Below are 24,738 nucleotides of genomic sequence, written 5' to 3'. Positions count from 1 at the left end.
ATGTTTTTAAAGGATATACTTAGGACAGAATGAAATTGATCTCAAATCACAAAATGAAATGTATGAAGAGTAAATTAAAGGTAAAGAAAATGATACATATTTAGAGAATGAAAATGAATATGGATTGCATTAAACATAGTAAAAATGTCTAATGGATTAAAAACAAGGGTATAACAAGTAGGATAGGTAGAGTCTAGGATTTAAGGTCCTTGTCTTACCTAGAAGGATAGTAATTTAAAAAAAACCTCTTTGTTATGGAAAATTTTAAATATGTAAAAGAGAAGAGTATAATGAATCCTTATGTATTTATTACCCACCTTCAACAGTTATGAATTCATGACTAAAGTGTTTTTATATATATCCCAAGTATTTTAAAGTAAGTCCTAACAATCACATTATTTAACCCATAAATATATTGTTCTTATAAAAGATATGGGCTTAAAGTATAATACCAGTATCATATACAGAAAAAAAGCAATAATTTCTTAGCATTACATAGTTAGTATTCACATTTTCCCAATGATGTAAAAAAAGATTTAAAAAATTATATTTGGTTTCTTCAAACTGGAATCCAAACAGGGTCTACATATTGCATTTTGTTGATGTGTTGCTTATGTCTTTTAAAATCTATAGATTTTTTGGGAAAAGAGAGAATAAAGATTTTGATTAGACTTTACTGCATGGTATAATTTCTAGAAAACCAACAAAAGAACAGAAACAGAGGGTATAACTTCCAAATCAGTAGAGGAAATAAATAGAATGCTAAAAAGAATTGAGGTAAAAGAAGGCAGCAACAACAAAGGAGAGAAAAGAAACTGGACAGGGGGCTGGGCACGGTGGCTCACACCTATAATCCCAGCACTTTGGGAGGCCGAGGCAGGTGGATTGCTTGAGGTCAGGAGTTCGAGACCAGCATGATCAACATGGTGAAACCCCGTCTCTACTAAAAATACAAAAATCAGCAGAGTGTGATGGTGCATGCCTGTAATCCCAGCTACTTGGGAGACTGAGACGGGAGAATCGCTTGAACCCAGGAGGTGGAGGTTGCAGTGAGCCGAGATCATGCGACTGCACTCCAGCCTGGGCGACAGAGCGAGACTCTATTTCAAAAAAAAAAAAACAAAAAAAAAACAACAAAAAAAAACTGAACTGGACAAATGGAAAGCATAAAATATGATGTTAGATTTAACTTAAATATATAGCAATTAAAGGTAAATTGTCTAATAACCACACAGGTATCATCCAGGCCTGAGGTGCCAGCAGCTCTTGCCTGGAATAATTTTCTAACTAGTACGCTTGTTTCAGTTCTTGCTTTCCACTATGTATTAACCAAATGATAACAGGAGTAGCCTCTTAACAATGTAAATCACATCACAACACTCTCCTGTTTAAAACTTTCTGACAACTTGCTAGTAATCTCAATAAAATTCACTCTTTGCTAGTGCCTATAAGGTTCTATGTGATCCAGCCCATTTGTATTTCTATGATTGCATTTCCTGTTATACTTCTTCACTGTAGCTCAGGGCCCTTAACATATGCTGTTCCATTTCCCTGGATCACCAGGGTCAGCCAGAATTCTTAGTTCTAAGTAGTCAAATAATCTCTGGTTAATTTAACAGAAAAGGAATTTATCACAGGAGGAAGCTGCTACCACTACTGTTATTGGAATCTGCTGCCACGTTTGCCACTAAGGGTTCTACACACTCTTGGCTTTTTAAATGCACTATCTTCTACATTAAGGTCCAGCACAGATGCTTCTCTTGTGGAGTGGAGGTCATATGACTGTACCCTTGCCTTATGGGAAGCAAGGAAAGCAAATATTCAGTAGTAGGCAGAGGTTTCTGCCTTCTTTCAAGATGCATATGGAAGGGAATTCCCCAAGGACAAGAAGGTGTTTTGATGCTAAGCAACCAAGAGAATGACTTGTGCATCATGATGCTTCCTTTGGATCCTCCCTAGGTTTGCTTTCCCTTTCATTCCTGTTTCTACTCAGTTGTCACCTCCTCAGAGAGGCCTTTTGTAATCACTTTCTCCAAAATGGCAATTCCCTATCCCTAATCTAGTACTCTGTTTCTTACTCTGCCTTACTTTTTCTTCATACCATTTATCACTGCCACAACTACCACTACTACTACTACTTATTTACTTCTTTATTGTGAAGTTCTTATCCCAGAACATAAGCTCTTTGCTCTTCATTTACTCAGTAAACATTTGTTTGTTGAATGAAGAGAAACATAGAGATTATGCTATATATTGCTGAGGAAATTTAAGAGCTCATCTTAGAAAGTTTTGTTGGAGAAAAGATCTTTTAAAAATGGGCTTTGATTGAAGTATAGCATTTGGAGAGAAAGGATGTAACCATTCTAAACTGGGAAAATAGCATGAGGGGAGACATTGGGTCTGGAATAAGGTAAGTGTATATGGGATGAGGAAGGAGAATTGGGTCTGGAATAAGGTAAGTGTGTATGAGATGAGGAAGGAGAATTGTTTAAAATCGGATGACTGTCAGGGCCCTATATTCAGAGAAAAATGGATGAAGTAAATGTGTGAGGCAGTTGATAGAGGGACTCAAATTGCAAGGTGAGATCTTGTGATTGCTAGAGTAAGAGATAACTAGTTTTTTTTTAATTAAAAGTGTACAACGGTATTTTCACATAGCCGAGTACTATGCAGCTGTAAAACAGAATGAGAAAAATCTCTATGCAGTATTTTCCAGGATATATATTAAATGGGAAAAAAAGCAAAGTACAGAACAATGTGTGTTTAGTATGTTCCTTTGGTGTGAGAAGTAGGGAATGGTGGCTGGGCATGGTGACTCATGCCTGTAATCCCTGCACTTCGGGAGGCTGAGGTGGGAGGATTGCTTGAGCCCCGGAGTTTGAGACCAGCCTGGGCAACATGTCAAAACCTCGTCTCTCCAAAAATTAGAATTAGTCGGGTGTGGTGATGCGTGCCTGTAGCCCCAGCTACTTGGGAGGCTGAGGTGGGAGGATCACCTGAATCTGAGAGGTCGAGGCTGCAGTGAGCCATGATCACGCCACTGCATTCCAGCCTGGGTGACAGAATGAGACCCTGCCTTCAGGGAAAAAAAAAAAAAAGTAAGAGTGGAAGGGTGGAGAATAAGAATATGAATATATGCAAATTTGTTTATGTTGCAAAGAGAAACACTTAAAAGACAAATTAGAAACTAATAAAATTGTTACCCTATGGTAGAAGGTATGGGAAATACATGAAGTAGGGATGGAAATGTGATTTCTGAGTGTGTCTTTTTATTATTTAGCTTTGACTTTTGAATTATGTAAATACACATTCAAAAATTATAGTAAATTTTTTTAAATCCTTAAAATTGAAGACAAACTTGAACAATTGTATCCATGTTTATATCAAAATAGTTATTTAAATACATGGAGAAAAACTATTTCAGGTGACTTTGGAGCTTAATACTAAATGGCATATACGCTAAGGATAAAAGAACTGCAAAAAAACCCCCACCTTTATTCATTTTATTGCTAGTTGTAATATTGGTATTTTAATTTTGACACCATATGATATGTATTGTAGGATAAAGGCAGTAAGTCTTTATGTGAATGATTACGAATCAATAGAGATACAAGTATAAAATCAAAGAAGCTAAGCACAAAACCTATAATTTTGAACCTGAATTATAAATGTCAATATGAATTCATCATTTATAATATACATTTCTTAATTCAATCCATATAAATTTGTTCCTTAGCTCTGTCCACTGAGAGGACCTAGAAACACTTTGTCATCTTGGTAGATGTGAGCTCTTCTAAAACCCTAATTTTGGTCTTTAAATACTTGTACTTGAAAGAATCCAGGACTCCTTGAAGAAATGACTGATTCTGGGTCTGGAGCAGGGGACATGCATAACCTGGAACATTCTTGTGCCAAAACCAAGAAAGCTTTCAAAGATGGAAAAGCCAAATCGAAAAGGCTCTCCTTGGCCAAAATTGGGACAATTTGAACATCAGAAGAAATAAGGAGAATAATTTCTTGAGAAAATGATTATATAACAATAAATAGAACAAATGGAGGTGGCTAGGTGGCTATTATTCTTTACTCTGAAAATTGGTAATGAAAAACGATAATATATTTGAACTGCCTTTTGAGTGGGCACCATTTTATATTTAGTGAGGGATGCCAAGTAATGTAGAAGGAAATAAAGAATTTGAAAGTGACAATTTGTTACAACCTGTTATGAATAATTGATTTGGGCCAGGATCATTAATGGGTGCTAAAACTGTCAGACAAAAATGTTTGGGAATTGGATATTCCCATGGAGCCAAAGTATGATTCCACAGATTACTAGTTGGCCTCAAGCTAAAAGAATATAACTTTACATTGGAAGGATTAGACTATCACTAACCTAGCTATTATTCTTAGTATCATTAAAAGTGATCCAAAAAAGATGTGCTTCCTGATGTGCTTCAATATCAAGCATGTTGCTATTGACATTTTTTGTCTAAAATATTAAATCTGAATTTTAATTAACTTCAGAGACTTAGTTTGTAAGACATATGGAAGATCAAGAAATTACATGCTATCTTGAGGAAGCAATAAAAAAAACTCAGTATGAGGTACAGATGAACCGACCATTCTTTTCAACAAATCAATGTCATGAGGGAGAAAAACGGGAGAGGTAGATGGGAGAAAGGGAAAGTGTCCTAGAATAAACTTGATTTAGAGATAGAGTAACCAAATACAACATGTGTAAGCTGTAAAGTACAATTTTTTTTTTTTTTTAGAAAGGAATAGGATGAAGCAAGATGACCAGCTTTTAATTTAGAATGTCAATGATGGGTATATAGGTATGTGTATAATCAAACACACAAACACACATATACAGTATATATTATATATATGCATGTATATTTTCTATATTTGAAAATTTGTGTAATGAAAATTTAATTTTTTCGTTTGTAGACACTTAGGTTATTTGGAATTTCTTTTTTTTTTCCTGTTACAATAATGTTTTTATAAACATATTTCTTTCCTTGTTTATGTGTTTAAGAGTATACCAAGATAGGGTAGCTAGCAGTGGAATCCCTAGGTCAAAGAGTAGGCGCATCTTTTTTTTTTCTTTTGAGATGGAGTCTCGCTCTGTTGCCAGACTGGAGTATAATGCCACGATCTCGGCTCACTGCAACCTCCACCTCCCGGGTTCAAGCGATTCTCCTGCCTCAGCCTCCCAAGTAGCTGGGATTACAGGCATGCACCACCACGCCCAGCTAATTTTGTATTTTTAGTAGAGATGGGGTTTCTCCATGTTGGTCAGGCTAGTCTCAAACTCCTGACCTCAATCTGCCCACCTAGGCCCCCCAAAGTGCTGGGATTACAGGCATGAGCCACCACGCCCGGTCATCCCATCTTAAACTCTACTAGAAGTTGATAAATTGTTCTTCAGAATGATTGTATTGGTGGGGATTTTGGACAAGGGAATCATGAGACGTATGTCTTCCCTACCAGATGGTGAATTCTTTAAGGGCAGGTACTATGTAGAGGTTCAAATGTAGAAATGTTTGATTGAATACAATTGTATTTTAAGGGGATTGCCTGGCAGCAGGATGGAGAAACTAGAGTTAAATCAGCTGAGAGACCATTGTGATGTGTAAGGTATGAGGCAATGAGTGTGTAAGACCAGAGGTAGTAGAGAGGAGGGGATGAGTATGAGAACTTCTGAGAAGAAAGGATCAGAATGTATGCATTCTTTTTTTGAGCAGAATATTGATGGTTCATTTTTGTGACTTACAAGAACCAGCAGTTTATTGGCTTCATTTTGTAGGAAGCAGGTGAGTTATACTTCCCTGATTAAATCAAAGGCATCTACTGGCTAATTCCAGTAGAGTTCTAAAAAGCCTTTTCTTTATCTTCTACTTGCACTCTTTTCAAGCCTCCATTTTTTTCCTGGGATACATTCGTGTGATTTAAAAACAACTGGTAGTTGAATTGGGCAAAGGCACAGTCAGTGGCAAAGATGAGGAGGATTTAGTAAAATCCATGGGCCCCCTTCATTGTCAAATGAATTTGTGAAATCTTACAAGGATAAAGGCTGTCTCCTCGTATGGTTTTTAGAAGGAAAGCGTATTCAGCACCATAACAGGGGCAATTCATCATGTGCAGTTTTTCTTTCTTTCTTTTTTTTTTTTTTTAAAGACGGGGGTCTTGCTCTGTTGCCTAGGCTGGCGTGTAGGAGTGTGATCATGGCTCAGTGCAGCCTTGACCTCCCAGGCTCAAGCAGTCCTCCCACCTCAGCGTCCTGAGTAGCTGGACCACAGGAGCATGCCACCAACCCTGGCTAATTTTTGTTTTTCTTTTTTTTTTTTTTGAGACGGAGTCTCACTCTGTTGCCCAGGCTGGAGTGCAATGGTGCCATCTCAGCTCACTGCAACCTCTGCCTTCCGGGTTCTAGCGATTCTCCTGCCTCAGCCTCCCCAGCAGCTGGGACTATAGGCGCATGCCACCATGCCCAGCTAATTGTTTTTTTATTGTTTAGTAGAGACGGGGTTTCACCATGTTGGCCAGGCTGGTCTCGAACTCCTGACCTCAGGTGATCCACCCACCTCAGCCTCCCAAAGTGCTGGGATTACAGGCGTGAGCCACCATGCCTGGCTCTTGGCTAATTTTTAAAAATTTTTGGAGAGATTAGGGTTTCACCATGTTGTTCAGTCTGGTCTCAAACTCCTGGGCTTGAACGATCATCCCACCTTGGCTTACCAAAATGCTGGGATTATGGGCATGAACCACCATGTCTGGCCTAGATGAAGTTTTTCTAAAAGAATCCACTTGGCTAGGCATGGTGGCTCATGCCTTTTGGCACTTTGGGAGGCCGAGGTGGGTGGATCACCTGATGTCAGGGGTTCGAGACTAGCCTGGCCAACATGGTGAAACCCTGTCTCTACTAAAAATATAAAAATTAGGTGGGCGTGGTGGTGGGCGCCTATATTCCCAGCTACTTGAGAGGCTGAGGCAGGAGAATCGCTTGAACCTGGGAGGCAGAGGTTGCAGTGAGGTGAGATCGTGCCATTGCACTCCAGCCTGGGCGACAGAGCCAGACTCTGTCTTAAAAAAAAAAAACAAAAAAAAACCCCTTATATCTTATTTTAAAATGTTATGACTTCTTGCATATTCTGAAGTTAGTGGCTCCAAGAAGTTTGACCAGGCCGGGCGCGGTGGCTCACGCCTGTAATCCCAGCACTTTGGGAGGCCGAGGCGGGCAGATCATGGGGTTAGGAGATCGAGACCATCCTGGCTAACAGGGTGATACCCCATCTCTACTAAAAATACAAAAAATTAGCTGGGCCTGCTGGTGTGCACCTGTAATCCCAGCTACTCAGGAGGCTGAGGCAGGAGAATGGTGTGAACCCCGGAGGCGGAGCTTGCAGTGAGCCAAGATCGTGCCACTGCACTCCAGCTTGGGTGACAGAGTGAGACTCCATCTCAAGAAAAAAAAACAAACAAAAAAGTTTGACCAGTGATTCTAGAACAGCTCTCTCCAGTACAAATATAGTGAACCACAGATGATGATGATTTTTTTTTTTTTTGTCATTGATTGCTCCATTCTACATCAGCAGAAACAGAACCAGACAGGGAGTGACGAGATTTGCACCTGGGTCACACAGCTGATCTGTGGCAGAGGTGGGGTCTCAACTTCTGGCTTTTAGCCGTGCCTTTTTTTTTTTTTTTTTTTTTGGCATAACATCATATTGCCTTAGTGCCCTCAAAATATTATTTGTCCAGTTTGTAGTTACTGACTATTGGAGGCCAAGTCTTGATCTAGGCCCACTTACCATGGGGTACACTTGTCCCTCTTCCTCATGGAAACAATTTCATCCTGACACTCTCAAAGCACATTTCATCCTTTACTGACTTCACCTTTTTTAAATCACAAAATTTACTTAGAAAGGACCTGACATTTAGAGTCAGAAAGGAACACACATTACTGAACACCTTCCTTGGGCATGGTATTTTCAGGGAGCTACGCATGTCTGGTGGGGCCAGCCCTCTAAAAAGTGGAGACAAGAAACAACCTACTCATAATCCCACAGTCTCCCCAAGGAGCCAGAGATTCTGGGGTCTAGCTAACCTCCTTTATTTTCTTAACAGCAAGTACTATAACCTTAACTTGTGCCCATAGAAAGAACCACAGAGGCCAGGCGGGGTGGCTCATACCCGTAATCCTAGCACTTTGGGAGGCCAAGGCAGGCGAATTGCCTGAGGTCAGGAGTTTGAGACCAGTCTAGCCAACATGGTGAAACCCCGTCTCTACTAAAAATACAAAAAAATTAGCTGGGCGTGGTGGCATGCGCCTGTAATCCGAGCTACTTGGGAGGCTGAGGCAGGGGAATTGCTTGAACTCGGGAGGCGGAGGTTGCAGTGAGCCGAGATTGCCCCACTGCACTCCAGCCTGGGCGACAGAGTGAGACTCTGTCTCAAAAAAAAAAAAAAAAAAAAAAAAAGCCACGGAGACATTGGGAGCATTCAGGGCGGTGGATCACTGGAGGGGCTTCAAAGCCAGGGGAGCCCACCTTTGAGGCTGAATTTCTCACCTACTAGCTTTGGGACCTTGGTCAGGTGACTTTTCCAAACCTTGGTTTTCCCATCTGTAAAGTGAGTATAGGCAGTACAGCCCCTCTCTAGGACTGTGTGTAGGGAGATGGTGCTTGGGCACACAGCACTCAACGAATGCAGGTCGTTAACAGTGGGAGACAATAGTAACTCAGATTTATTGAGCACTTACTGTTGGCCTGGCGCTTGCCATCAATGAACTCATTAAAAAAAATTTTTTTTTTTTTGAGATGAGGTCTTATTCTGTAGTCTAGACTGGAATGCAGTGGTGCAATCACAGCTCACTGCAGCCTTGACCTCCCTGGGCTCAGGTGATCCTCCCATCTCAGCCTTCTGAGTAGCTGGGACCACAGGTGTGTGCCACCCGCCCAGCTAATTTTTATGTATTTTTTGTAGAGATAGAGTTTTGCCATGTTGCCTAGGCAGGTCTCCAACTCCAGGGTTCGAGCAATCCACCCATCTTGGCTTCCCAAAGTGCGAGGATTACAGGCATGAGCACCCCACCCAGCCATTTTTTTAAATTTAAATTTTATTTATTTATGAATTAATTAATTAATGACAGGATCTGACTCTGTTGCCCAGGCTGGAGTGCAGTGGCACAGTCATGGCTCACTGAAGCCTCAAACTTCTGGGCTTAAGCGATCCTCCCGCCCCAGCCTCCTGAGTAGCTGTAGCTGGGACTACAGGAAGACAGGACCACATACAGCTAATTTTTTATTTTATTTTAGGGAAAGGTGCTGTCTCTCTGTGTGTTGTCCAGGCTGGTCTTGAGCTCCTGGGCTCAAGGGATGCTCCTGCCTCAGCCTCCCCAAATACTGGGAGCAACTGTGCCTGGCTAATTGCCTCTAATCCTCAGAACAACCCTGTGAGAGAGGTTGTGCTATTACTCTCATTTTACAGGTGTGTAAACTGAGGCGTAGAAAGGCTGAGTGACCTCTCCCTGCCTCACTCTGGGTCCTCAGCCACTTCTTGCCTCTGCACGTGTTTTTTTTCTTTCCCTTAGGCAGGGATAAATAAAGGGCATCTATGTTGTCTTCTGGGGCCTGTAGTGAGAGTAGTGCATTCTATTAATTATGATTGGTTTTGTTGTCATGGCTCCTAAAAATGATGGGCTAGCAGGAACTACTGCAGTACCAAGGTTTCCCATTTCCCCCATGGGCCTGATCCTAGGGTAGCAGCTTCCCATTCCTCTGCAGTGGTGCCTGCAGCCACAGATTTAATTTAAAAATTTCTAGTAGCCGCTCTGCAGTACAGTCTCGAACTCCTAGGTTCAAGTGACCTCCCTGCCTTAGCCTCCCAAGTAGCTGGTACTGCAGGTGCACACCACTGTGCCCAGCAAAATTAATTTTCGTAATAGAGTTTAATCCCTTATATCCAAAATATTATGATTATTTTTGGAGACAGGGTCTCACTCCTGTTGCCCAGACAGGAGTGCAGTGGTGCGATCATGGCTCACTGTAGCCTTGACTTCCTAGGCTCAGGTTATTCTGTCATCTTAGCCTCCGAAGTAGTTGGGACTACAGGCATGTGCCACCATGCTTGGTTGATTTTTTTGTATTTTTTTGCCATGTTGCCCAGGCAGGTCTTGAACTCCTGGTCTCAAGCAATCCACCCGCCTCAGCCTCCCAAAGTGTTGGAATTACAGGCATGAGCCACCGTGCCTGGCCCTTCCAAAATATTGTTTCAACAGGTAATCAGTATAAAAGTTATTAATGAAATATTTTACATTCCTTCTTGATAGCAAGTCTTCAAAATCTGGTATGTTATATTTATAGCACATCTCAATTTGGACTAGCCACATTTCAATGCCCAGTCTCCTTGTATAACTAGTGGTTACTGTACTGGACACCTCAGTTCTTTTTTTTTGAGATGGAGTCTTGCTCTGTCACCCAAGCTGGAGTGCAGTGGCGCAATCTTGGGTCACTGCAACCTCCATCTCCTTGATTCAAGTGATTCTCCTGCCTCAGCCTCCTGAGTAGCTGGGACTACAGGCATGCACCACCACGCCCGGCTAATTTTTTTGTGTGTGTGTTTTTCACCATGTTGGCCAGGGTGGTCTTAAACTCCTGACCTCAAGTTATCCTCTGGCATTGGCTTCCCAAAGGGCTGGGATTACAGGTATGAGTCACTGTGCCCAGCCTGGACACCTCAGTTTTAGAATATACCCATTTGAAACCTTTGAACTCAGTTTGGTGTACTGATTTGATCTACTGTCATTGAGGGTGGTCCTGAGCTGATTTTGCTTTGTAATATTATTGCTAGTTATTAGACAAGTTCTGGCTTCCTGCCTAGATTTTTCTATGCTAACTGGGCAGGTCCAAGAGTAATTCTGAGGGTCTCAGACAAAGCCAATATCTACATTTATTATGTTCACAATTTTTTCTTTTGACTAGAAAACCGAATTGACCTCAGATTTTTTTTTTTTTTTTTTGGTCACATCTGTTAATTTGAGTTGCTGCCAATAAAAAGATAATATCCAGGCAAGTTCCAGCCTTGTTTAGTTATAAGAAATTTTGTTACAACAAGGCTGACTTAGGAATTCAGTGAGCATTCTATTATGATATTTCCTAGGGTTTGTGAAATTTAGATTACATTAAAAAAAGGCAAACATTATGACGATTTTGGTTCCAAGTATTTCTGGAGTTTCTACTGTGTGCCAAATATTGTTCATTCAATGGATTAATATTTATTGAGCTTTTTTTTTTTTTCTGAGACGGAGTCTTGCTCTATTGCCCAGGCTGGAGTGCAATGGCGGGATCTCGGCTCGCTGCAACCTCTGCTTCCTGAGTTCAAGTGATTCTCCTGCCTCAGCCTCCTGAGTAGCTGGGACTACAGGTGCCTGCCACCATGCCTGGCTAACAGAATGCCCTTTTAATGCAGACTTTAAAAGCGATAAAAGGGTTGCCGCATCTTTTACTTCTTAAGTCTTTCTCTCCTTATGTGGTGGGATGTCCTCAGGTTATGGTTACTGAAAGAAAGTTATCCTAGAAGGAGGTTTTTCATCAGCTTTGTGAGTATGATTTCATTGGAAGTGGTCTTGACTTTTGGAAGATCTAGCTCTGAGATCAAGGTTCTCTCTGTGGGGAGTGGAGACCTTATGGAGAAGCAGTTATTCTTGTACACTGATAGTGGGAGTATAAGTTGCTACAATCTTTTGGTAGATAATTTGGCAGTGTCTAATCACAACTAAAATGTGATTTTAAACAAGTCTAGCAATCCTGCTTCTCACCATAATTTCTAGAACAATGCTAACTCGTGTGTATTGCAGCACTATTTGTAAAGGTGAAAAATTAAAACAGGATCATATAATTAGTATACTGTGTGTATTTGTTTCCTATTCCTATCGTGTAATAATTTCCCATTTGCTATAACAAATTACTACAACCTTAGTGCCTTAAAACAACATAAATTTATTATTTTATAGTTCTGGAAGTCCGAAGACCTAAAATTAGGATTTCGGCAGGACTGTTCCTTATGGAAGCTTTAGGAGATAATCTGTTTTCTTTCCTTTTCTAGCTTCTAAAGAAGGCATGCATTTCTTGACCTGTGACCCCTTCCTCCATCTTTAAGGCCAACAGCATAGTATCTTCACATCTCTCTCATTCTCTCTCTGATCTCTGCTTCCTTCTCACTGACTGTGACCTTCTGCTCCCAATGTCACATCTCCTATTCTGATCCTCCTGTCTCCCTCTTATAAGAAGTCTTGTGATTACATCATACTTGGATAATCCAGGATAACCACCCTAGTCAGGATCCTTAATTTAATCATTTCTGCAGAGTTCCTTTTGCCATGTAAGGTAGCATATTCACAGGATCTGAGAATTAGTATCTAGACATCTTTGGGGGAGCATTATTCAGCCTGTCACACTCCATAGTACTGTGCAGCCACTAAAAAGACTGTGTGTACAGACACAGGAAGATTTCACTGAAAAAACAAGAGGATTGCCTGGGAGTGGTGGCTCACGCCTGTAATCCCAGCACTTTGGGAGGCCAAGGCAGGTGGATCACCTGAGGTCAGGAGTTTGAGACCAGCCTGACCAAAATGTTGAAACCCCATCTCTACTAAAAATGCAAAAATTAGCCGGGCCTGGTGGTGCATGCCTGTAATCCCAGCTACTTGGGAGGCTGAGGCAGAAGAATTGCTTGAACCAGGGAGGCGGAGGTTGCAGTGAGCCAAGATTGCGCTATTGCACTCTAGCCTGGGCAACAAGAGCGAAACTCCATCTCAAAAAAGTAAAATGAAAAAAAGAGGATTGCTTGTGAATGGGGAAAAAGGCAAGTTGCCAAACAATTTAGTATGATCCCCTTTTTGTGTGTTTTTTAATTTTAATTTTTTATTTTTGCCCACCCGCCTGACCCCTTTGTGTGTTTTTGTTTAAAAAGAAGTAAGCATTGTGTATATGTGTTTCTAATATGCATAGAAAAGATCTGGAAGGATGCACACTAAACATTTAGATAGTGGTTACTTCTGAGAACATAAGGATGTGTTGAGATGACTTTAAACTGTATAATTCTTATGTACAGTAAACATGTGTTTGTTTATTGTGATTTTATTTATTTATTTATTTATTTTTGAGACGGAGTCTCACTCTGTCGCCTGGGCTGGAGTGCAGTGGTGTGATCTCGGCTCACTGCAACCTCTGCCTCCCGGGTTCAAAACGATTCTCCTGCCTCAGCTTCCCGAGTAGCTGGGATTACAGGCGCCTGCCACTATGCCTAGATAATTTTTTGTATTTTTAGTAGAGACGGGGTTTCATCATGTTGGCCAGGCTGGTCTCGAACTCCTGACCTCGTGATTTGCCCACCTCAGCCTCCCAAAGTGCTGGGATTATAGGCGTGAGCCACTGTGCCCAGCCCTGTAATTTTTATGAAAGTATACATGCACAGTTCTGACTTATACCTGGGAGCTAAACAGTGGTTATACATGGACATACGGAGGGGGATAATAGACACTAGGGAGTCCAAAAGCGGGGAGGGTGGCAGAGGGGCAAGGGTTGAAAAATTCCCTGTTGGGTACAGTGTTCACTATTCAGGTGATGGACATATTGAAAGCCCAGACTTCACCACTATGCAATATATACGTGTAACAAACTGCACCTGTACCTGCTGAATCTATAAAAATAAAAACTTTTTTTAAGGAAGAAAAAATTATATGTGCACATAGTTGAAAAAGTAAAAAATATAAGCCTTCTTATGAAAATCCTACACTCAGTTGTGTTATTTCTTCCCACCCCAGAACCCTCTTTCCCAGAGGTCTCCATTTTATGATTAGCTCTTCATATTTCTAAATAACAAATGTGTGCTATTTCTTGATTTTTTTCCACATTAGATACCTTTTGACTTTCTACTTAGGAAGATGAGGCTTCAGCTGTTTTAAGCTATTCCTATACATATTTTCCCTCACCATTTATCTTTTCAATAGGATTACACTGAAAATTTTGCTTTACATTACACCCCAGGAGCTATTATTCTTAGCTAATCCACGCCTATACCACAAAGGAAATGCGTGTGCATATCTGTGTGTGTGTGTGTGTGTAAAGGAAAAACTGTACAAGAGACATGTATACCTTTATGGTATAGTTTTTTTCTCCCTTCTGAAAAACAGTCTAGTTTTTTCTTTTCTGAGTTTTCTTGTATCCGTCATTAACCCATCCCAAACTCTCCACTGACATTCATTCTCTTCTTAGGAGACTTACCAGCCTGTCTTTTCCTTGGAGACCTCCTTCCTGGAACTCTGTTCTCTGGCTCCCATCTGGGTTTGCCTTCTAGGTCTGTGTCACAGCTGTTGTCTTGGGGTCTCCCTTCACCATCATTTTGGGTACTCTCTCCTATTCTATGTTGGATCTTTATTTCCTGAAGCCCTTGATTATTCTTTCTAGTTTACTTTTGGTTTTGGTGGAACACGTCATCTAGTGGTTTTCTGAAAAAGGGGTATATGGGAGATACATATATGGATATAATATTTGAAAATATCATTTATTTTAAAAATAAAGGGGAAAAAAAACTCCATTAGGTAAAATGGGCATGGAGGAAAAAATCCAAATATACCAGAGTTCATGTGATGATTTTTCTTTTCAAAGGAATTACACTGGGAGACACTAAACTTAAATCCTTGGAGGACATGCCCTTTATATCCCAGCAGATTCCTAGTGTTCTTCAACTTAGAACACAGGAAGAATTGAGAATAAGGGTCTGATTTTAAGATCAAAACTAGTGTTCTTTGGTAAATCTTTTTACTTTTTACTTGCTTCCTCTGCAAAGTGGAGACAATAATGACCTTGTTAAGGCCCTTTAGATAAAATGAGACAATGTAGATAAAGAGCAAGATGCTAGGGACTGTTTTTATTATTATTGAAATTGTTTTCTTATGAGACTGTAGGCAACTAAATTTGGAATATTTTCATACACGTACACATGATTATAGTATGCTAAATTTTACTTGGAGTCATATTTTACATACTTTTACTATGAAAAATGCTTTCAATAACTAATTTTTTTTTTTTTTTTTTTTTTGATACGGAGTCTTGCTCTGTCGCCCAGGCTGGAGTGCGGTGGCGCGATCTCGGCTCACTGCAAGCTCCGCCTCCCGGGTTCGCGCCATTCTCCTGCCTCAGCCTCCCGAGTAGCTGGGACCGCAGGCACCCATCACCACGCCCAGCTAATTTTTTGTATTTTCAGTAGAGACGGGGTTTCACCATGTTAGCCAGGATGGTCTCAATCTCCTGACCTCGTGATCCACCCGCCTCGGCCTCCCAAAGTGCTGGGATTACAGGCGTGAGCCACCGCGCCCAGCCTCAATATCTAATGTGGTGCATTAAAGGCTTTATTAAGCTTATCTGTAACCTAATTTTGAAAAAAAGCTTTTAAATAAAAGTTTTAATATTATATTAGTAATATATGCTTGCTATAAAAAAATTAAAACTTAGAAAAAAGGGAAAATTCATAGTTTTCATTACAATGGTGTATTGTTTCCAAGTGGTTTTTTTTTTTCTTTCTTTCTTTTTTTTGAGACGGAGTTTTGCTCTTGTTGCCCAGGCTGGAGTGCAATGGCACAATCTCGGCTCACTGCAACCTCTGCCTCCCGGGTTCAAGCGATTCTCTGCCTCAGCCTCCGGAGTAGCTGGGATTACAGGTGTCAGCCACCACACCCAGCTAATTCTTTTAATTTTTTTATTTTTAGTAAAGGTGGGATTTCACTGTGTTGGCGAGGCTGGTCTTGAACTCCTGACCTCAGGTGATCCACCTGCCTCGGCCTCCCAAAGTGCTGGGATTACAGGCATGAGCCACCACACTCGGCTCCAAGTGTTTTTCTATTAAGATCATGGTATATATACAACTTAGAGTCCTGATTCTTAAACTGTTACATACTGTTGGTAAATATTTTCAAATGAATATATATAGTATTATTTTAAAAATATTTTTATCTTTTAGAGATCTGTACTGAAATATTAGAGATAATATTATATAATGTCTAACACTTGATTGAAAACAATGGGTGGAGTTGGGAAATGAGTCAGACATTAATTGATAATATTAAACTAAATGGCTATGTGGGAGTTTATTATATGACTGTCTACTTTATATATACTACAAATTTTTCATAATGTAAAAGAAATAAATCACTACAGTATTCCATTATGACATATCTTAATTTCTTTAATCATTGTTTGTGGTTGTTTTTTTCCTTATTTTAAATAACATTAGTATTGATATATTTAGATTTTTGAATAGTTTCCTTATGATGGGTTTATATGAGTAGAATTACTAGGTCAAAGAGTATGAACATTTTAAAGACTTTGGGTGTGTGTAGGGATGTGTGTGTAATACAAAATTGGAGTGGAGAAAATCTTTAGGAGATTTATATTGGATTTATAATTGTACTCATTGAGCATAAGAATTATATAGCAAGTTTATTTTAAATTTTTAATGTGAGTAAAGGCTTATTAAATATAATAGGTGCAAACATTTTTAAAATTCATATTCTTATTTAAGAGTGCTAGTAACCATTCACGTGGAACTAGTACTTTATGCTTTTATAGAGTTTTCCTGTCCAGTACATGCCATAATCCTCACAACAACTCTATTAGCTGTAAATTACGGAAATTCAAAACAAAATAGACTAAGCTTTAACATGTAATTATTGGTAGTAATTCCTGTTACCACTAGATGGCCATCTTGGCATGTACTTTTGAGCAAAAGTAGCTAGTTTGTATAATAGATTTATTATTAACATATATTTTAATTGGAGTAAAGAACTTATTTGCCACAGCAGAAAAGCAATATATTTTTGTTGTTAAACTAAATGATTTTTTAAAAAATCTAGCACTTTATGTCTGAGGATTTTTGTTTGTTTGTTTTTGAGACAGTCTTGCTCTGTTGCCCAGGCTGGAGTGCAGTGGAGCAATCTCGGCTCACTACAGCCTCTGCCTCCTGGGTTCAGGGATTCTCCTGCTTCAGCCACCTGAGTAGCTGGGACCACACCCAGCTAATTTTTGTATTTTTTAGCAGAGATGGGCGGGGTTTCACCATGTTGGCTAGGCTGGTCTCAAACTCCTGGCCTCAAGTGATCTTCCCTTCTCGGCCTCCCAAAGTGCTAGGATTACAGGCTTCAGTCACTGCACCCGTCCAGAATTTTAATATATAGATATTGAACTGAGTAAATTAGTGACTTGACCTGGAGCTATGCTCCCCTTGGTCAATGTAGTTGTCTTATTACAACTGAGTTCTTCTAAGGGTCAAAAACTACGATGAGTGTGTGTGGTCCCTGTCAGGTGATAATCAGAAGTGAAAATGCTACGATTTTGTTTTCATTATTTAAAACTTTACTAATTATCTTGACAAGAAAATCAGAGGACCTTTGATTTTTGTCTTGCTTGATCTCATGTGTATTTTCTTCCATTGATTTCAATCTTATTAGCCCCATTGCCACCTTTTTATGATAAATATTTTGTATTGCCCCTTCTGCTAACTTTAAATGAAAATCATAGTTGCTGGGTGCAGTGGCTCATGCCTATAGTCCCAGCACTTTGGGAGGCTGCAGTAGGCAGATTGCTTGAGCACAGGAGTTCAAGACCAGCCTGGGCAACATGGCAAAAACCCATTTCTACAAAAAATACAAAAATCAGCCGGGTTTAGTGGTGTACTCTTGTAGTTGCAGCTACTCGGGAGACTGAGGCGGGAGGATTGGTTGAGCCTGGGAGGTCGAGGCTATGGTGAACTATGATCTCACCACTGTACTCCAGCCTGGGCTACAGAGAGAGACTCTATCTCAAAAGAAAAGAAAGAAAATCATAGTTAATGTTACTGATCTGCATAATTTCAAAAAAATCATGTTTTGATTATAATATAAAGGATAATTTGAAAATAAGCAATTTATAATAAAATGTGCATTAAAATATGTAAATACTTGAGCACACTACATTAGATGTCACAGTGAGGTAGTAAAATACTTATACCAGCACATAAAATCACTGTGAATGTGATAGCTGGACAAGCTGATTGATACGTGATATTGGTGATGCAGATGCCAAAGTGGCATTGACATGATTTCCAAAATGGTAAACAACTCTTAGTAAATTTCTGAACAAAACAAAATAGATTTATAGTATGACTGCATTCTAGAATATTTGGAATACATTAACACTGTGGAAAAATACGTTTTGTTTACATGTTATATTCCAGCCGTAGATATATTTTCAATGGAATCTTTGAAAATTATCTAGAACATGTGACAATTCTTTGTCCTACAGGATTATTCCCTCCTTTGCTGGACCTCTAGTATCCATGGCACTTGCCCATTAAATGCTAGCAGAGCATCCTCACCTTCAGTCCCCAAAATGCCTCTATAAACATACAAAGGGCCCTCAAGGGGGCAGTGCTGCTGCCAATGAGAACCACTGATTTCCAAGAATCCATCTATATTAATCTACCATATGGCGGCCGGGCGCGGTGGCTCACGCCTGTAATCCCAGCACTATGGGAGGCCGAGGCGGGCAGATCACGAGGTGAGGAGATCGAGACCATCCTGGCTAACACGGTGAAACCCTGTCTCTACTAAAAATACAAAAAATTAGCCGGGCGTGGTGGCTGGCGCCTGTACTCCCAGCTACTCGGGAGGCTGAGGCAGGAGAATGGTGTGAACCTGGGAGGTGGAGCTTGCAGTGAGCCGAGATCACACCACTGCACTCCAGCCTGGGCAACAGAGCGAGACTCCGTCTCAAAAAAAAAAAAAATAAAAATAAATAAATAAATAAATCTACCGTATGGCTGTATTGCTCATGGAATTTTAAAAGCAGAGTAACTTAAGTATATTAGGTCCTAAACTGTGATATGTTTTGAATAATTAAGACAATTGAATAATTATGGTAAAAGTCGATTTGTTCAAATGCTTCATGATTTTATTATAATTCATGTAAGCAGATCTATGATTGATATTTTAAGTTCCCAACATTATACATTTTCTTTGTTTTTTCCGCTCATCCTCTCTAGTAAGTCAAGAACATAAAACTTTCCTTAATGTTATCATTTGCTTAGTTGACAGTCATACAATGTAATTTGTCCCTTTGAAAAAAAATTTTTAAAATTAGGTAATATAGTAACATTAGAAACTTTGTAAAATGACAAAATTTCCCATAATCATACCATCCTAAACGATTGTTAATATTTTTCAGTATTTTATACTTTATATGCATATTTTGACGTTAAAAAGATTTATATCTTTTCATAATGTGGCATAAATTTTTTGTTGTTTATATAGCTTCAAAACTATTAGGTTAAATTACTGCATTTTGTTCCTTTAGATTCTACAATTCAATCGTTTTCTTTAGATTGGTCACATTAGAAGAGTTATATATAATATATATGTGTACGCATATATAATCTTTACTGATAAATCTGTTTCAATATATTTTTCCTTTAGAATAGATTCTTAGAAGTGGGATCACTTATTGGGTCAATGGACTTGGATATTTTTGTAACTTGTTAAATTTGCCCAGTTGACTAAAAAATAAAGCTGATCCACTTATATTACTATCAGCACATCTGAGTTGTCAATATATCAAAGCATCAGTTTCACTTAATTCTTGGCTGCATCAGGAATTACTTTAAAATTATTTACTTTATGTTAACCTGATTAACAGTGACACTGAGCATTTTTTGCCCTTGTGAATTATTTCTATTTTCTTTTCTGTAAAACATATGGTCCTGTCTTTTAACTATTGATGTGTTGGGTCCTTGCTGTTTACTTTTCCCCCACCTTTTCATTTTGAGTCAGACCTTTTAAATAAGTAAAACATGAATGTTTCTTCTAGTCATTTTTGTGGTAAATATATTTGCCATTTCTTATTTTGATTATTTTAATATGTAGAAGTTGCACATTTTTATGAGACTCAACAGTTATCTACCCATAGAAAATACTATGTGTTATCAAAGAAAGAACATAAGACAGTCAAAATTCAGGGTTCTGGACAGAGATATTTATAATACTTGTTATATTTGACAAAGGACTCATATCCAGAACATATGTGAGAACGCTTACAAATCAATAAGAAAAAGACAGACAACCCAGTTTCAAAAGATGGGGAAAAGCCCTAAACTCTCACTTCACAAAAGATACTCAGATATCTAAACCATTTGGCAGTATGTATGCTGAATGAATGCAAACTGATTTTATATTACCTGTGTAAAACCTATTTAAAAATGTAGATTTTTGGAAAGATAAATTTCATCGTAAAGCCAAATTTGTATCATTCAGAGTATAAATGCTGTATTTGTTAGTGTGACCAGTTTAGATTTTACCATACTTCTGTAGGAGAGAGGTCAGTTTCTTTTTGCTTTATCCTGCCTTTAATAGGAAATTATTTTTGCAGGTTTCTTGCCTGTTGAATATTATGTTAATTTTTACTGTCCAGCAGTTACATATTATCTAGGAAAAAATGCCTCATTGGAGATCAGTAATCTCTATAGATCTTAGCATCTTTAAGCAGGATTGAGGAGTATCTTGGCTTTCAGTGACTCCATCAAGGTATGAGAGAATAGGAGAAAAAAAGGAAAGGAAATCAGAAATTCAAAGATGAAAATGTTGCGAGTGTCACAGAGAAGTGTATTAAAAAAACCCATATAAATCCCACAAGTACATGTGGTTGTTTTTCCTATTCTTTACTACAGGATATAATATAGATTTTTTTTTTTTTTTGAGATGGAGTCTCACTCTTGCCCAGGCTGGATTGAATTTTTAGTAGAGACAGGGTTTCACCCTGTTGGCCAGGCTGGTCTCGAACACCTGACCTCAAGTGATTCGCCCACCTCGGCCTCCCAGAGTGGTGGGATTACAGGTGTAAGCTGCTGCGCCTGGCCATAATATAGATTATTTTTATCCTTACAAATGAAACAATTCTAAGAAATTCTTTCCTGCCTTGTGACGAAGGCCTGTTTGGGATATGTATATCTCACCTAATTATTGTGCAAGCCTCCAAGTATTAGTATCTGTCCCTGGTTACCTCTTCTGTGCTTGGTTATTCCCATCTTAGCTAATCTACTAAAAATTATAGGCATAATTCTGTTTATTTTCATGGACAGCTTTTCTTATAATTACCCCTTTTAGATTTCTTATCCCTTTTAATGATGTAGAACATTTTGTTTCTTTCTGGCAGAAATAACTTTTTCAAGCCCCATTTGCCAACTTCCTTCTCACACATACGCTCCTTTCTCTTCCTTATTGAGTGCAAGTTGAGTATCCCTTATCTGAAATACTTAGGTCCATAAGTGTTTCCGATTTTGGGTTTTTTCAGATTTTGGAATATTTGCATTAATACTTACTGGTTCAGCATCCCTAATGCAAAAATGCAAAATCTGAAATGCTCTAATGAGTATTTCCTTTGATGCTTAAAAAGTTTCAGATTTCAGATTTTTGGATTAGGGATACTCAACCTGTAATAGTTGTTCTTACCAGGTAGAGATACACTAATCAACCTGCCATTACTCTCTTTATAATTCATTTTCTCTTGACTACTTACATAACCCTCAGAGTATATACTTTTTTTTGAGATAAATTTATACCCCAGGCACATTTTTTCATTGTAAATCTCAGGGATTCCATATATTCCCTTCCCCATGGGCCTAAAATTCTGCTTTTCCTTACTTAGGATACTGTATGACATAATTGAGTAATCTTCCAGCTGGATAGTCTTTCTGTGTTTGGAAACTTTCTTCTCAGAACTGTCATCCCTTGAATTTGAATGTTTGTGATACATTCAAATCTTAATTTACCTATAGTCTACTGTCATAATCTTTTTTCTGACATATATTTCAATATTTCTTATTCAAGAAGACACAAATACATACACACCCATGCACACCTCACATCCCAGGCTAGGACATTAGCCTTTTCAGATATATTAAATTCAAGGCACAAGATATTCTTTCCTGGTTTTTTTTTTTTTTTTTTTTTTTTTTTTTTTTTTTTTTTGAGACAGAGTTTACTTTGTTGCCCAGGCTAGAGTGCAGTTGCATGATCTCGGCTCACTGCAACCTCCGCCTCCTGGGTTCAAGTGATTCTTGTGCCTCAGCCTCCTGAGTAGCTGGGACCCTAGGTGTGAGCCCCCATGCCCAGCCAATTTTTTATTTTTAGTAGAGATAGGGTTTCACCATGTTGTCCAGGCTGGTCTCGAACTCCTGGCCTCAAGTGATCCACCTGCCTCAGCCTCCCAGACTGCTAGGATTACAGGGATGTGCCATCGCACCCGGCCTCTAGCCTCTAATGAGACAGTCTATTCGTAATACTATTACTGTTTTTAGTATTTTCATAGAATATGAATTGTTTACTTTCTGCAAGAACTTAAATATACATTGCATGTAGGAGGGCAGAAAATTTGTTTTTTAAAATTTTGAACACATTTACTATTGCAAAAAAATTTATGCTAAGTTTAGTTTAATTTGCACCAACAACAGATGACAATATCTTGCACTTTATTTACTTTTATGAAAAATTTTATTGCTGCAAACCCTCCAGTGAAAACAATTAGTTGCCAGTTTTAAATTTTAGACCAGCTTGGCTGGGCGGGGTGGCTCATGCCTGTAATCCCACCACTTTGGGAGGCCAAGGCGGGCAGATCATTTGAGGTCAGGAGTTTGAGACCAGCCTGGCTAACATGGTGAAACCCTGTCTCTACTGAAAATGGAAAAATTAGCTGGGTGTGGTGGTGCATGTCTATAGTCCAAGCTACTTGGGAGGCTGAGGCAGGAGAATCACATGAACCCAGGAGGCGGAGGTTGCAGTGAGCCAACATCGTGCCACTGCACTCCAGCCTGGGTGACAGGCCAAGACTCTGTCTCAAGAAAAAAATAAATAAATAAAAATTTAGGCCAGCTTTTCTCTGCTACTTACCTCTTCTATCTTTTACCAGATGTATTTGGAGAATTTAAACTACTTTTATTCTAAGTAAAAACTTAACGAGAAAGGAAAATGGATTCTAAAATCCAAATATAAATTGCTTTTGTATGATCTGTAATTTTAAATTAACCATAGCACACTCTTTTGAAGGGATAATTGAGAACTGACTTATTAATAAAGACAGGAAGGGAAAATGTCATGTCATAGTGTATAAATGGAGATTTTGATGTTCAGTTCATCTATGTTTTGTTTAGATGTCCCTGGTAGATTTGGGAAAGAAGCTTTTAGAAGCGGCACGAGCAGGTCAAGATGATGAAGTTCGTATTTTGATGGCAAATGGAGCTCCCTTTACTACAGACTGGGTAAAGAATGATTTTAATATTGTGTGTTCTTTTTCCTTCTCATTTTTGAGTTTTTGCAGAGAAAAATGTAGTCAGTATGGTGTTTATAAGTGGTAAAATATTATTATTTTTGCAAATGTGTTTATTATTTTAGAATTATAACTGTCCTAAAAGAAGTGGTTTATATTATTTTCTTTGATATTGGACAACCTTATCCAAATATTTCATCCACAAAGAGTTTTTCTTTCAAACTGTGGAGTGCATTAATGTGGCATGAATATAAAAATATATCTGCTTGGGATTTAATTTAAAGGCCCTATAAATAGCACAGGTAGAATTTATAATTCAGAAAGATACTGATAAAGATTGGAGTTAGTGTTAATAGTCACTCCTAAAAGAAAAACAAGTTTATGTTTCAATTATTACTTGTAAAACTGTTGCAAACATGACCAAAGAGGAAGAAAGGAATGGGAATGAGATCTTGACAACTATGGAAAGAAGGTAGTTGTGGGGAAGGCAAAAAAAAACATAACTCTTTAATTCTGGGGGCAAATAAAAAAGTATTGTCTTGTGGATATGGAATGCTAGGAATCTGAATTAACCCGCCCATTGGTAACAACTAAAAATTCCAGATTTTTGATTTTGCCGTTTTTGCCTTTCTTTCTCTTTTTACATTTTTCATGAAAAAACAAAATTTTTTATTATAGAAAATTTCAAATATATATCAACGATATCCCTGTAATATTACCCAACTTCAAAAATTATCAAATCATGATGAATATTGTTTCCTCTATAACTCTGTCTACTGTATTATTTTTTGTTCTGTATTATTTTAAAGCAAATTCCAGGGACCATATCATTTTATCCATAAATGTTTCTTTAAAGAATAAATAAATCTTTAAAGAATAAAGACTTTTTGATGAAATATTTTAAAGGAAGTCTTCTTAAGTACACTGCTGAATTAGAAAGAACGAGATTATCAACCTGAAAAACTAAGTGAAGGCAAGAACCCAGAGAAATTTTACCCTAAAGAACATTAGGTGAACTCACACTTGTCTGGTGGTTTTTCTACCTCACTGGCTTGGGGTACTAAAGCTAAAGACCTGAGAGTGTTCATGGAGAGAAGTCTGATAGGAGATCTTATCTCATAATTCTGGAATCCCAAAGAGCTGCACCTTCAGTGTAGGGATAAAGCAGGAATACCCTGTCCCTCCTCCTGTCTGCTCCTGCCCTTGCCCCTGTTGCCGTGATGCTGCAAAGATAATAAGCTGATGTGAACCAAGACATCAAATGGAGAGAGGAAAACAATCTGATGGTGAGAATTTGGAATCACAAGGCATCCTTTTTACACACTTGCAGCCTGAACTCATAAATACTTGTGTAGTCTAAAAAACTGTAAACTGAGAAATGAATTTGAAG

The 24,738-nt window shown here is 38.7% G+C and overlaps 1 protein-coding gene across 12 annotated transcripts in view; it reads left to right on the top strand.

Moving 5' to 3' along the window:
* Positions 1 to 24,738, top strand: part of GABPB1 (GA binding protein transcription factor subunit beta 1) — a 96,385-nt gene that overhangs the window by 38,466 nt on the left and 33,181 nt on the right. For 8 of the 12 annotated variants that reach the window (XM_024925669.4, XM_008974930.6, XM_024925671.4 and 5 more), the window contains one exon: positions 23,233 to 23,340. The exons of 1 other annotated variant lie outside the window; for it this stretch is intronic. In XM_024925669.4, coding sequence (XP_024781437.1) covers positions 23,233 to 23,340 — 108 coding nt within the window. Of the gene's footprint in view, positions 1 to 4,591; positions 5,814 to 23,232; positions 23,341 to 24,738 lie in introns of those variants that run through there. 3 more of the 12 variants (XM_055098920.2, XM_055098919.2, XM_055098921.2) reach the window with 3 other exon arrangements.

Source organism: Pan paniscus, chromosome 16 (genome assembly GCF_029289425.2).
Source record: "Pan paniscus chromosome 16, NHGRI_mPanPan1-v2.0_pri, whole genome shotgun sequence".
Lineage (NCBI taxonomy): Eukaryota > Metazoa > Chordata > Mammalia > Primates > Hominidae > Pan > Pan paniscus.
The sequence above is the reverse complement of the archived record's forward strand: the minus strand, read 5'-3'. Positions and strand labels throughout refer to the sequence as shown.